General features: G+C 49.0%; 1 protein-coding gene across 1 annotated transcript in view; it reads left to right on the plus strand.

The window, feature by feature from the left end:
* LOC109315843 (collagen alpha-1(VII) chain-like) overlaps nt 1-15,134 on the plus strand; it is a 210,158-nt gene that overhangs the window by 47,488 nt on the left and 147,536 nt on the right. The window contains 8 exon segments of the mRNA XM_019543782.1: nt 668-814; nt 2,233-2,352; nt 3,930-4,088; nt 5,920-6,048; nt 9,718-9,867; nt 11,714-11,851; nt 14,073-14,219; nt 14,726-14,845. Of these exon segments, the coding sequence (XP_019399327.1) occupies nt 668-814; nt 2,233-2,352; nt 3,930-4,088; nt 5,920-6,048; nt 9,718-9,867; nt 11,714-11,851; nt 14,073-14,219; nt 14,726-14,845 (1,110 nt within the window).

Here is a 15,134-nt window from a genome sequence, read left to right on the forward strand (position 1 = left end):
AGTCCCCCAGAGCCCTTGTATTTAGTTAGCTGATCTAGGCTGTTTGTACCGGGTTGGTCTTTGCAGCACAGCGATCCTCAACAGGGAGTGCCGTGAGCCTTGTGCCTTGAGTCTAAAAAGGTTGAGGAGCCCTGCTGTAATGTCTCAAAGACCCACGGGGGGTTTATGGTAGACCAGCAGGGTAGACCAGACTAGGTCTATCAAGCTGTTATGTGCCATTGCTGGTATTTACCATCCCACCTCATGGCCCCAAGCCAGACCACGCCTGTTGGGCTAGGCCCCGTAAATAGAGTCCCTTCCCAGCAGATCTTACAACATACATAGGCAAACGGAGCAAAGAAATGCTATTTCCCCCATTTTACAAAGGTGCAGCTGAGGCAGGGGAGAGACCTCCAGTCCCACAGAGAGCCTGTGGCAGATCTCCTGGGTCCCAACCCAGTACCTCAGTCACAAGCACATCCTTCTCCTATGCTCACCCTTTGTGGGTTGACCTGATCGCACGCTCAGGTTGGTGTAATATGGATGACCATCAGCGTATGCTGTTCGGGGGGGGAGTGGGTGACGTCCTGTTGTATTTTAGGGGCCATAAGCATGGAGGAGGGACCCTCATGACCGCCCCTAAAACTTGACTCCCATATACTCCACCCCCTGTCTCTCTTCCCTTCAGAGGGCAGTGTCCATAATGTGAACCTGGATGCCACTTACACCTACTACATGATCCAGGGGCTGCAGCCTGGCACAGAGTACACTGTCACCATCAACCCCGTCTTCGGGGACATCGAGGGGCCTGTGGTGAGCAGAAAGGCAACCACCTGTAAGTACCCCACAGCAGGCAAGTGATAAGGGGATGAGCTTAGAAGAATGAGTGGAGGGGAGCAGATGGGGGAAGGTTTGCCTACACGGTCTCCAGGCTATGCCAGGCGGTATCCTTGAACGCTTACGCCAGCACGTTGCAAAGGGGTGATATAGCTCCTCTTAGTGGCCTTGAGTGAAGGCCCCTGTGCTGTTCTGCATGATAATGCTCTTCTGAATAATGCTGCAGGCCTTCCTCATGCAACATGCTCACAGTAGTGCCAAGTCCCTCCTTTCCGGGATTTGGCATGTGTGGGTCAAGAGAGGGCGGATGAGGCCTGGCTCGTGGTTTCATTCCCACGTGTGGCATGGAGATAGGGTAGAGAAGTCCGACATGTCATATCTAGCTGAAAGGAAGGGTGATGGGGGATCCAGAGGGATTGGGGCCTGGGAGGGAGGGAGGATGAGTAGGGCTGGTGTGACCCATAGCGGAGTAACTTGGGATGGAGAACAAGTGTCTGTTGAAGGAAGCCAGCATGATCCTGGCACTCCCTACCTTAGATCATGGTGGGAGCAGGAACCCAGGAAATGTGATTCATTCGTGGTCTCCCACAAGTCACTTCACCTCCCCAAGCCTCAGTTTCCATCAGAAAAAAAAACTGGCATGATGTTAGTAGCTGTCTTTTGTGAGATCCATGGGTGTGACTATCAGGGCACTGCTTGTTGGCATGAAACCTGAAAGCAGGAGAATGGCCAACCACAACTACATTTATTGGGACCAACCCCAGGGTGGTTGTGAGATCACCCGGTCTCCCAAGAAATGGCCTGTTCACTACTATTCGTACCCATACTATTGTGTATGAACCACCCTCCCATGTTGGTGCATTGCAATCCAAATGACCTGAAGGCAATCATCTGCTAGCAATCACCGCTGAATAATGTGCACTGTGCATTTTTTAATTTACACGACTGGAAATACAATACAGCTTAAAGACACTGCACCTCGGAGGTAATTGCTCCACGCACTGAAGTGCATTGATTTTAATTCAATATGGATGGCAAGTGGAGATGTGGATGACAAAGACTTATAGAAGTCCTGGGATGCTTCTGAATTAACAGCACACCATGAGACAGTTTGGAGTTGATGGGACTCGTGGTTGATTGTATTGTGGTTGTTTAGTATTCTGTTGTCTTCTACACAAGCCTGAATCCAGGCTTACCTGTGCTCCTCTTTGTCCGGGTCAGTCACAGTCATCTCATAACTAATATCCCCCAGGTGTGGCTTTCCCCCTCTCATTTCATGCATGCAACCACCTGGTGCATTGCAGCTGTTTGTGTGTCACTTGGGGCCTGACACGCAGCCCTGTGAAGTCAATGGGAGGCTTTCCTCTGGTGGTGCCTTGGGCTTGTTGCCTGATGTTGCCTGGATCTCTCTCACAGTGCCATCAAGTTCTGTCCAGGCTCTGAAAGTGGCCGATATAACGATCAACAGTGCCTGGGTCTCCTGGGATGCAGTCACGGGAGCCAGTGGGTACCGAGTGGCTTGGGGTCCAACTCCAGGTGAGAGACACAAATGCAGAGATAATCTAATCTGTATCTCACACAATTCCCCCCTGGCCCACTCGTCTCCCAGCACCACTGCAGCATGAGAGCTGACACTGCAGGCACATTGAGCCAAGGCACTGCAGATACCGGGAAAGCTGGTGCCCTGCTGATATGCCCACATCCCCTGAGCATTGCATTGACACCAGGGACTCTTACCTTGCAAGCTCTTGGCCTAACTCTGGGTCTACATAAAGAACCATGGGATTCTGCCTTGGCACCAGATATGGGCCCTTTAAGTGTGTATCTTACAGCTGGCCCCTGTATAAAAGGCCTCTCTCCAGCCAGGATGGGCTTGTGCCAGGTTTCTGCATCCATATTAGAGTCAGTGCCCAGTACCAGAGATGAGGTCAGAGTGTGCTGCACTAGGCCTTTCCAGTGTTTCTCAGGATCCCAGAGAATAAATTAGAGTATCCCAGAGGCTGCACTAACTTATTCTGGAGTGGTGAGTGGGTCAGGGCATATGAGGGGCACAGAAGTCCCACCTTAGCCTTTTCCAGCCCTGTCCCCCTAACAAAAACAGGCATGCAGGTGCTGAGAACAGGGCCACTTGAGCAGAGGCATAGCCCACATGCTTGTGATCAGTGGCTTTTCCCATGTAGAGGCTATACATGCTGCAAGTTAGTGGCAGCCCTGGCTCCGTCCACCTCAAAGCAGTCCTGTCCGCTTGGGGTGGGGGAGTGGGGGGTTGTTGGTAGAAACTGGTTAAGTTTGGAAAGCTGGGGTTTGTGGTCAAGCCCTTCGAGGGCCTTTGTACACAGCACGTTTTTTGCCCTTTCTAGCACTGCAACTGAGTGACTGTTTGCACGAGCAGGATTTTTGGACGCTTTAAAAGTCTTTCTGGTGCATTAAAGTAAAACTCCTCAGATGTAGTTTAGTTTGGCTCACTAGGAATTAAAGCATTGCTTTCATGAATTTATTGCAAAGGCACTCAACGATGTACAATGAGCCTCTTTGTCCACTAGATGGCTGCAACTTTTTTGTAGTTCACCCCTTTGAATTGCTTTCGCTTTCAAATTGCTTCTGCTTTTTTTTTTTTTCTTGTGCGGTTTGCCAGCTACCTGTGGCATGGGCACGGGTACAGAGCATGGGGCACAGGGTACAGGATGGAGGGTGCCAGGTTGCAGGGGGACAGCATGGGACCATCCTGCTCTTCTGCAGTACTGGGTGGAGACCGGGCTTAATTCATTCGAAAACCTAGTGCATGCAAACACTGAGCAATGCTCCAAAATAAACAAGTTTAAATTTTATAAACTTATTTAACTTAATGAGGATTAAAACCCGTGGTGTGTACAGGTGCCCCTAATCAGCACTTCCTGAGGTGTTTAATTCTTCTGCTTCTTGGAATTCCTTACAAAACCCTCACCATGTAGAAGTTTTCTGTGATGTTTCTATGGGGGCCACTTCCTCAAAGGAAACACAAAGAACTATCAAGGCCACTTCACAGGTAGGAGACAAGACTCACTGGTTCCCCCCACTGTCCCCACCCACAAAGCCATTGACTCCTCCTTCCTTTTGGCTCCTCCCTTCAACAGAATTCTTTGGTCGAGACCGATTGCGACAGACGGTTGTGAACAGCTCCGTCACAGCCTACGAGCTCCGAAGCCTGGCCCATGACACGGAGTATGTCATCTCCCTCTATGTGCTCTTTGGTTCAGTGGAGGGACCTGGGATCATAACTTCAGCCAGAACATGTGAGTACATAAGCACTGCTGAAGGAACATGGCCTCCGTCCCTGCCCAGGAATTGATGGCTCCTGTGAGAACTGGCAGTAACCAGAGCGACAAAAAGCACCTGAGACAAAATCTTTGTTTTTTTATAGGAGGGCGTATATAGCCTAATCAGTAGTGGTTGGAAACCGTTTGGTTTACAGTCAACACCTCTCATTCCAAAGCAATCCGATCTGTCCATTGACTGCTGTGTCCATCCACTGCTGAAATGCATTTCTTGCTGGAGTAGAACTTGGCAACACAGGGTAGTGTCATACTACAGAAACTGAGAAAAAACATTCACGGCGAACAAACCACGGTATCAGGGCTGAGGTTTGGGCAGTCCTGTCTGACGGCTGCAGCCAGAATATAAAGCAGGTAGCTATGGCACTGATCCAAGGGTCAAGAGGAACAATGGTCTCAAGTTGTAGCAAGGGAAGTTTAGGTTAGATATTAGGAAAAACTTTCTCACTAGGTGAAACAGGCTACCCAGAGAGGTGGTGGAGTCTCCATCCTTGGAGGTTTTGAAGTTGCGGCTACACAAAACTTCTGCTCGTATGACTCAGTTGGGGAAGGTCCTGTTTTGAGTGGAAGTAGATGAGACCTCCTGACGTCCCTTCAAGCCCTCATTTTCTATGATTGTAACACCAGAAGCAGGAGCTAAGACAACAGCCAGAGGTCAAAAGCCCAAATGTGAAGATCCAGAGCATGAGGCAGAGGCCATGTGGATAGGAACAGGCAATTAGGCTTGTGCAAGGAAGGGAGGGAACAGGAGGTGAGGGAGAGAACAGGGGGACATGATGTTCAGCATCCTGGAGAGACTTCCTTGTAAGCCCTTTAAATAGGTAAGCTGCTTCCTATGAGTGATGAACCAAGGGAATAATATCCAGCAACGTCAGGGCACATGAGCCTGAGCCATCTTGGCAACATGTGGGGATGAGTCCATGTGTGTGCAGGGGAAGGCACAAGGTACTTAGAGTTCGATACTAAAAAACCAAGCCATGGGAACCGATAGTGATCAGCACTAGCCAGGACTGTGGGGTTGTATTTCATCCCAAAGACAAGGCTATCCTCCTGTTATGGTCTCAGTCCCTTGCTGCCTACAGGGTCTCCAACACTTCAGGGTTTCTCTTGGTATTTCCCACCCACATTCTCACCCAACCTAATCCAAGCTAATTTGGGAAACAAGAAGAAATCACAGAAAACACTGACCCAGGTACCATATTTCCTTGTATATCACACTCCCTTGCATATAATATACACCTTATTTTTTAAAGGTAGAATGAATTAAAAAAGATCGCTTCTTGTAGTAAGTAACTGGGTAGCAGCAGCCAAGGGGCCACACCTGCACATTGTGTTAATCTCTAGGGATTGCTGCAGATTTAATATTTTTCTGTTGCCTGGTAAATGGGGAAAACTGCTTTTACCTTATTTCTTCCATATAATGCACATTCAGTTTCCCAGCAGCTGGTTTTTGAGGAAAAGGTGTGTATTTGTACATGAGAAAATATGGTATATAGTTTACAGCATGCTTGCGGTCAGTCTAGATCCTTGAATGGTGGAAATCAGCATAGCTGCCTTGAAACCAGTGGCGTTACACTGATTTACTCCAGTTGTGGATCTGTGCTATGATTTTGCAGGAAGAATATCTTCAGGGTGACATCCCTGGCTGGAACAGAGCGGCACAGAGAGACTAGTTGCTGACCATAATGGCCTCTGCTTCTCATGCCATTAGCAACAAGAGGCCTGATGGGTGCTGGCATTTACTGAACGCAGCATTAATCAGGAAACCAGCTCATGTTGCTTTCTGTTGCAGCTCCACTCGGCTATGTGTCCAATTTCAAGGTGACGTCCTACACAAGCACATCCATTTCTCTCGCGTGGAGTGTCACAGCTGCAGCCACCAAATACAAAATCACCTGGAGCCCAACAGGAGCAGATGGAGGTGAGCAGAGAGCAGTTCTTTTGTCTGTTTTCATGGTGCACTGATCGGCTGGGAGCACAGAAGGCTCTGTGCAGATGGAGGGCATTTAAGCCACTAGCCCACTTGAAAGATCTCATAGCCATGGGCAAGGCCTTTCATGCAGCTTTCTGGGCCCTGTGGCAGTCTCCACCCAACCTTCAGTGCTAAGAGCATGAGCCTCTACCAATGTTAGACTCAACCCATGGAGCCCAGCTGTAGTTGGCGCATTGGTCTTTGTAAGGGAAGAAGCAGTTTAGCCAGGGAGTGCTGCAGGCTAGGCAGGGCACCACACCTGCCGGTCACTGGGGCAACAAGATAATAGAGCAATTAGGCAACTGCCATCGTTTGCTGTCCAGATGTAGGCAGGGCCCTAGGAGCTCATAAGCCCACAGTTGAAGCTGGTTTAGGGGGGTTACTTTCCCTGGCAGCCCTAGGGGAAGGAGCTCCTGCTCAGGAGAGCCACCCAGAGATGTCTGACTGCCTGTGCCCACTGCCTGCAGGAACAGTTGAGCCCAGGATGCTGTAATAGTGAGTGAAGAGGCTTGTGTTTATGTTACTGTTTTCTACCAGTGGTTTGGGGTGAGGCTGGAAGGGGAAGTAAAGAGGCCTCATTAGTGCTCAGGGGGCACTCGACTACCTTGAGCCCTGGCAGGGTCAAGCACATAGGAGCCAGGGGCCTGGTGACTGGAAGGGACAAATGAAGCTAGTGCCTCAAAGCCACAGGTCAAATTCAGTGGTCCTAGGCTAGAAGACCTAGCAAGATTGAAGGGGCAGAAGCCAAGGAGGCCAAAGCCCCAGCAGAGGGACAACATACTTGTAACACCCATGTGGCATGGGGCATGATAAAGGGGAGGATTTGGAGCTATGCAATTAGCCCTTAAGGCTTTGGGTGCCCTGCCAGGCATAGCTGACTACAGAAGGCCAGCCAGGGGCCTGGGACCAGTGAGGACCAGTAGGGTGCCGGGGACCCTAATGGGGGGGTGGGTTGGGACCGGAGCTATGCAAAAGCTCATGAGCAGCCTCCCTAGCAATTTATATTTCCATCTAGGTGTGGCAGGAAAGACAGGAGGGTACCCTAGGGGCAGAGTGGGGACATTGTTGCGGAGCCACCGGGGAGCATCACGGCCACCGCTGGGACCCCGATGTGTTACAGTCTTGTTGAGACAGGGGCTATAGGGAGGCAAGCTAAACCAGTGTCGCTCAAGCTTTTGGCCCCCAAGGACTGGATGAGTGGCATAAAACCAGTGCATGTGACAGGATTGGATCCAGCCCTGCATGCTGCATGCCCAGATCAGGCCTGCACCACACCTAGCCAGATCAGATGCCCGCATGTACCCCAATTGTGTCCCAGGTGGTCTTAACCTTGCTGGGGTCATTTGACCCCAGTAGTCTTTCCTGCCATGGCAGGGGGTCGGACTAGATGATCTGCTCAGGTCCCTTCCGACTCTCGAAACTATGAAACTCGGTCTCAGGCGCTGTGATCAGGCCTCTTACTGCCTGTGCTTCTGATCAGCTTCTTGACCCCCTGCACACCTGATCTGTCACTCAGGGCCATGCTATCTGGCCCACAGGACTCCCCACAGGTCTGAAAACTTGGTGTCAGGGGAGTGGTGATTAATGCTGCCACTGATTCCCTGCTGCTAAATTTCCAGACCTGTGAGGAGACCCTCAGGCCAGATTACATGGCTCTGAAGGCCAGCTTTGGCTGGGAGTTGAGCACCCCTGTCCAGAGATGGGTGACAAATGGGTTAGAAGGAAAGCCCTATGAGTACAGGTTGATAGATTAAGTGTGTTTAGCTTGCAGAAAAGATGATATAAGGAAAGATGTAATAGCTGTATGGAAAAGGTGAAATAACTGTCCAAGGGGATGGAAAGCACTCTGTCCAAATTCATGGAGGACACCAAATTATGGGGCAAAGTAAACACACTGGAGGGCAGGGAGCAGATTCAGGTGAATTTGGACAAATTGGGAAAGTAGGCAGAACAGAACAGGATGCAGTTTAGCAAATATAAGTACAAAGTGGTGCATCTATGGAAAAAGAATCACCAGTGACCAGATGTAACGAGCAGCAGCACCCGGGTCTCCTGGGATGCAGTCACAGGAGCCAGTGGGAACTGAGTGTCTCGGAGTCCAATTCCACACATTGGGAGGTGACTTTCTAAGCAGCACAGCAGCAGAAAGGGATCTCAGAGTCATAGCTGACTCCAAAATGAACACGAGTCATCAATGTAAGGAAGTGATCAGTAAAGCCAACCACACTGTTTCATGCATTAGAAGGTGCATCACGAGCAGGTCAAAGGAGGTGATACTTTCCCTTTATGCAGCATTGGTAAGACCGCAACGGGAGCACTGCATCCAGGTCTGTGCACCGCACTTCAAGAGGGATGAGGATAACCTCGAGAGGGTTCAGGGGAGGGCTACTTGTATGGTTAAGGGCCTGCAAGTAAGAACCTACAAGGAGAGATTGAGGGACCTGAATCTCTTCAGCCTCCGCAAAAGAAGGATGAGAGATGATCTTGTGGCCGTCTACAAATTCATCGGGAGGGGGCAGCAAGGAATAGGGGATACTCTGTTTACCAGGGCACTCCTTGGAGTTACTAGGAACAATGGCCATAAACTGACGGAGAGCAGATTTAGATTTAGCAGGGTGAGTGTTGCCAAAATCTGGAAAGGGCTTCCAAGGGAGGTGGTGATCTCCCCTACCCTGGGGGTCTTTAAGAGGAGACTAGACAAGCACCTGGCTGGGGAAGCTCTCTCCTTCTCCCCACAAGACACACATTGCAAGGTTACACAAAGCTCAGCTCAGGCTTGGAAACGTTGCCTTTGGGATGATGAGTGGAAAAATGAGCTTTGAGCATGTTCAGCAGTTTCCATGACCTTTGGAGCAACGGACAGGATAGTCCTGACCTGATCCTTATTAGGGTCAGTGCAGTTTGACTCCCTTACCACTGCCCTGCAATTTCTAGTGGGTCACATCATACAATCATAGAGAAGAAGGGCTGGAAGGAAGCTCCAGAGGTCTGCCTGGATGCAGGTGTCACAGTGGATGTAGTCTTTCTGGACATTAGGAAGGCCTTCAACACTGTCTCTCACCCCATTGTCATTAAAAAACTAGGCAACTGTGGCATTGATGCCTACACAGTCCAGAGATGGGCTCTGCGGCATGTCGCTTGTTCTGGGCTTATCTCAGGGGCTGCTCAAATTTACTGTGTGGTTGTCATAGGCTGAAGGACTATCAGGAGGGCAGACAGAGGGGCCTGCCTGTCCCTGTGCTGATGGCAGTAGGGTAGGGGCAGTATTCCCCTGTGTTTTAGGGGTATTGTCCAGCACAGATCCTCTGCCTGAGGACCACCCCCCTTTATGCCATCTGTGACTTCTGCCCCTGGCACCAGCCCTGGGTCGAGGTTTGGAAGAGACCACACCACCCAGAAGCTTTTCCTCATTCAACACCCATTTTCCTCATCATGTTCTCCCTTCACCCCTAGCTGAGCTCATGCGTGACCCCTGAACCCCCTATTTCTTTACATTTATGTCCTTCCCATTACAAAGAAACCTCAGGAGCATCAGTACCATGAGGAGAGGCCGGACCCTTTGGAGAAAACACCCCTAATGTCCTCAGCAAACGATCAGCACTGTTCTTTCCCTTTCAGAGCAAGCTATTGCCAAGAGCCAGTATGTGGGGAGCAGGGTGCTTGCTTATCGCATCGACCACTTGCTGCCCAGCACGCAGTACAGGGTCAGCATTCGGCCCGTGTTCAGCAAGTCTGAGGGCCATGAAGTGACTCTCACTCACCAGACAGGTAAGTCCTGATATCTGGACATCCTCTTGGCAGCCTATGACCTCTCATTGCTGCAACAGAGGCCTCTCCTGCTCAAGCTAAAGAAGCAGCCCGGTTAGTTGGTGGCAGTAGTGGGTCTATGACATGCGCTGTTTCAGTGCATTCACCAGGTCCTGCAGAGCGGCATGGATTGGATGTAGGATTTCTGTGGCATCTAGCAAGGTTATTCTTGGAACCAATTTGTTAATAAAACAAGTCCCTGCTTACCTTGTGATGTTTGGGCCTGTCCTTGATGCTCCTTCCCTATGGCAGTTTTCACCCAATCCCAGAGCTCCTCCACGTGGAGGTAGGAGAAACTGGTGAGTGCACACAGTGCGCAGTGCTAATGACCCGCTTTGTCTGCAACAGTGAAAACGGTGGGTAATGTTTTTAGGCTGGTCTTGGCCCCATTAGAGTAGATTGTGCGGGGGAGTGGGATTTGCAGCTCAGGGTTGGTCTCCTCCTTCCTCCGCTACTGCCGTTCCACCTCGGTGTCGAGCCATTGAGCCTCAACATGGCACGCGCTTTGGTGGACCAGGTGGTGCCATGCTGAACAGTCAGCAGCTTGCTCCTCCCATGCCTCCGTGCTTAAGGGTGACCTTGAGCATGTCTTTGCACCGCTTCCTTTGGCCGCCCTTTGAGCGTTGATCACAAGGCTGTGATGAAATCTATGAAATCTACTCTAATGGGGCCAAGACCAGCCTAAAAACATTACCCACCATTTTCACTGTTGCAAACAAAGCAACATGTGCATCCAGAATCAGGCTCCTCAGTCACCTGAGGACCCATCAAGCCTGATGGATGTTATCCTCGACTCCAAGGGACCGCCACCGCCGCTGATGAGATTTCATAGACATTAGGGCTGGAAGGGACCTTGCAAGATCATCGGGTCCATCCCCCTACCCAAGGGGCAGGAAGTCAGCAGGAGGCAAATGCGTATAGATGCATACAGGAAGGTTGGCCTGTGGATATGGCATGGGGCTGGGTCTCTGGAGCTCTGGATTCCACTCTTGGTTCTCCTTGTCCGACCTTGGGCAAGACGCTTCATGCCTCTGCCTCACTTTTCCGTCTTCAGAATGGGGGTAGTAATGTTTCATAGATTAGAAACATGACTAGCCTGGCCTCCCATATCACACAGGCCACAAAATCTCACCCTATGTTGATGCCAAGGCCGATGCACACTTTCTAGCAAGACATCCCTTCTAGATTTGAGGTCACTGATGGATGGAGCACCTACTGATTTCCTCGGAAGTTTGGTCCAGCGATTAACTCGCTTTCCCGAGGTGCTCAAATATGGTGGCGAGGAGCAGCACAGAGAAGTCTGTATACAAAGAAACACGCTGTTGGTTGTTCCTGTCTTGTGGGAAACAATGTCTATGTGGTAGGGAAGTTCTGTTTCTAGATAAAATGTTTTAAGGGTGACTTTGGGGTTCTTCCAGTTCACAAGTTTGTATCTTCTTCTTTGGGTCTTGGGGCTTTAGATAGACAAGGAATGCCTGCAATTATTACTCACAGTGAATTTACTGTATGCCATGCGTAGGGTCAACACTTTGTTCAGGTAGGAGTGTTGATGTACTTGTGGCTTCAGGTGCCTCCAGGGGGTAATCTGATGCTTGTGAAGACTGTGGGAGAGGTGATATGGCCCATTTCGTACTCTGGGCCTGTGGCTGCTACGCTTATTCACAGCTGGTAGTGTTGTACCACAGATGTAGAACTACTGATGGTCCTGGCATAAAGCACCATTTAGTGAGAGTAAAGGTGTTGGCCTGTGGCCTTACATCACTTGGCTACTAGGTTTCACATCGCCTTTATTTTTTCATTTCTGCAGCCTCTCTCACAGACTCAAACCCCATCCAGACTCTTCGGGATTTGCGAATCATCAACACTGGAATAAATAGCCTGAAGCTGTCCTGGAAGAAGACCCCAGGCATAACGCACTATAAGATTTCCTGGGCCCCGTTTGGTGGTAAGGGGCCTGCTCCATCAGCTGTGTGCAGTATGGTGCGAGAGAGCAGGGGCCTCTTGGAGTTGGGGTAACATCAGCTCAATTTCCCCAACTGCTTCCTCTTGGTGCTGTGGGAACAGGTGATAAGCTGGCTGTGTGGGGGGAAGAGTGGGTGCAAAACTTAGGGAAAGTCAGGTCCATGTTTCAGCTTGTAGGGCTAGTGGGGACCCCCTGGCTTGGCCTAGAATTTTCTGTTCTTCTATTATTTGTTGTGAATCCCAGTGTTAGCCATGATCAACATCATCCTACATCACCCCTTACTTCCCCGCCAAGCACTGATGGCTTCTCTAGGGTCCATGCCCCACTCAGAGAGAGGACAGTACATGGGCAGTTCCCTGCTGGCTGCTCTTACAAGCCTTTCCTCCTCAGTCCCCGTCTTGGATTTTCTGGCCAGATGGTGTCCTTCAACCAAGGAGTGAGTGGAGAAAACCCAGGTACCAGCAAGCTCTTTTAGTACACAGAACTTGTAAGAAAAGGAAGAACAAAACTCACAAAAAAAAAATCATTTCCATTTTGCTTTTCAAAATATGCATTGATATTTCCCAGTTTTGAAACAAAAGCGTTTTGCAAAAATTATATTTTGGCCCATTTAGTTGAATCCTGGTGATATTTATAAAACTATGGTTAAAGGAAATAATATTAGAAAAGGCCTGCCTCTCTCTTAAATCAGATGTTGACTTTTAAAACAAAAACCATGAAAAGAATTGAGCAATCTGGACGCATGGTAGAGGGGATATCTTTTATTAGACAAACAAGATTTTTGCAAAAAAAAAAAAATGCTTAATGAAAAGAATTGAGAAACTCGTTTTGTGAGTAGTTCTCAAGCTAGGAAAAGAGTCTTTTTTTTTTTACAGAGAAAATACTTTTATTCTCTGCAGAAGAATTACCATTATACCCATTACCTATATCATTGTAACAATAATAACCATTACCATTATACTTATGTGGCCTTTAAAAAAGGGTCCAACATTCGTCATTCTCAGGAGCTCCTGTGATTTAAAAGTGCTGCACAGGATTGAAAGCAATTCAAGTCTCACGTTCTGCAGAAGGAGTTGGGGACGACTTTCACTCTTTCTTAGTGCATTCATATTTCATACAAGGGCTGAAGTCAGAGGAGCTGAGAAGAGCAGAGCTGCCCGCACCTGCTATCAGAAGAGCTCCCTCTCTACTTCTTGACTTCAAGAGACTTCATAGGTGCTTGTGAGATTTCTCCTCCCCCTTTTCATTTATATTAATACATGCCTAAAACCCCAACATCACTCTGTAGGCAGAGATATGTATCCATGGATAATCCAGCTTCCAAAGGCAGAATAAAGCTGTCCCATGCCTCTCTAGAAGATAGTTTGTGTAAATGAATTTGCATCAAATGCATCCACCTTCTTAAACAGATGATCCCGTAACTAGAGCATTGGACGGGGAATCTCAGGACCTGGCTTCTGTTCCCATCTCTTCCAGCAGTTGACCTGGACTGCCTATACATATGCTCGGGAGTGGAGCAGGGGAGGAGTGTTTTAATTAGATCTGTTTCTGGGGAGCTGCTCTAATTAAAACACTTTGCCATCACGTGTATTAAGCCCCCGCAGGTTTAAAAATGGCGGTGGGACACTTTATCTAAACCCCATCCAATGAGGTTAGATAAAGTACCCCAGTGGCCATTTTAAAACTGCAGGGGCTTATACATGTGACGATGAGGCCATGCTGGAGCATTGTAATTACAGTGCGGACCAGCATGTGTATAGGCACCCCAAGCCTCGTGTAAGTCACTTAATCTGGTGTACATGTAAAATACCTGAGTGTGTTTTAACAACCCTCATAGCAGCAGCCGCTGTCTTCCCCTTGAGTTACGTGTGGCAGGTTTGGGTGTTATGTCTTGTGTTGTGTCAGGGTTGATTGCATTGTTTTATTAATATGTTAGACGAGGATTTGTATAGGATGGTTTGGTGAGAGCTCATCCTACCTCTGGCAGGGGGTTGGATTAGATGACCTCTGGAGGTCCTTTCCAGCCCTACTTTTCTATGATTCTTTGATTCTACACTTCTACTTCAGTTCCTCCTCCATTGTCATCTCCTCTGAGATCGACGGAGAGAAAGTGCTATAGCTCCCATGCTCCATGCAGGGAGCAGTGTTTATCCTGCTATTATTGCAAGCTGTTCTATTTTTTTTTATTCTGGGTACTAATTAGGTGGCTTGGAAACCACACAGACAGTTCCAGCAGAGCCCACGTTTTTCACCATAACCAAGCTGCAGAAGAGCACAACATACAGCATCCGCGTGTCTTCAGTCACTGGGGAACGAGAGGGAAGTCCAGTGCTTCTCACTGCCAAAACATGTGGGTACCCTGAAGATGTGGGCAGGTGGATCAATAGCATGACAACTACAAATCTAGGCCTTGATGTTTACTCAGTTTTATAGAGGGCCTTTATCATGCTACTGGCTCCACTTCTTCTACCCCTACAAACTCTACTGGTTAGACTGGCAGAAAGTAGGTATCCCAGCTGGCTGGAAGGTGGAAGCTAGGGGCTGGTTGCCATTTGGAAAGCACGAACTGCTGGCAAGATGCAGTCTACGTGTTTCGCATCTTCCTCTGGAGAGGCCGTGCCAGACACAGGACACCAGACTCTGTGGGCCAAGGTCCTACTTGACTTCTGTAATTCCTATCTTGCCTTTTTACCATTTGGACCAGAATTTTGAGTCTAGCCCAGCAGGTGCTGGGTTCATTTTAGCCCAAGGGGGTTTAGAAAATCCTCCCTCATGAACCCTTTTGTCTCCCTTTGTGGATGTAAAGAATTAAATGACCACAAATTTATAATTTCTCTTCTCTTTCCTTTTTAATAGTGGATCTGCCCAAAGTGCCTATGTTCACAATTCAGGAGGTCACAGAGAGCAGTGCTTTACTGAACTGGACAGGTGTTCCTGGGGCATCAGCATACTTGCTAGCGTGGCGCTTGGCATCAGGTAATGGCTCTTCGGGGTAGTACAAGGAGAGATAAGATGCGGTAGGGATATTTATAAACTGTGAACCTGCACGGCTCCGTAGAAGATTTCAGGATGAGCTATACCTAAAAAACATCATCTGATGGTGTTTAACACCGAAAAATGCAAGGGTCTCCACCTTGGGAGGAAAAACCTGCAGCACCCTTATAGGCTCGGCAGTGCTACGCTGGCTAGCACTACAGAAGAAAGAGACTTGGGGGTCATCATTGACCACAAGATGAACATGAGCCTGCAATGCGATGCTGAGGCT

Source organism: Crocodylus porosus, unplaced genomic scaffold (genome assembly GCF_001723895.1).
Source record: "Crocodylus porosus isolate Cpor-Errol unplaced genomic scaffold, CroPor_comp1, whole genome shotgun sequence".
NCBI classification, from domain to species: Eukaryota; Metazoa; Chordata; order Crocodylia; family Crocodylidae; genus Crocodylus; species Crocodylus porosus.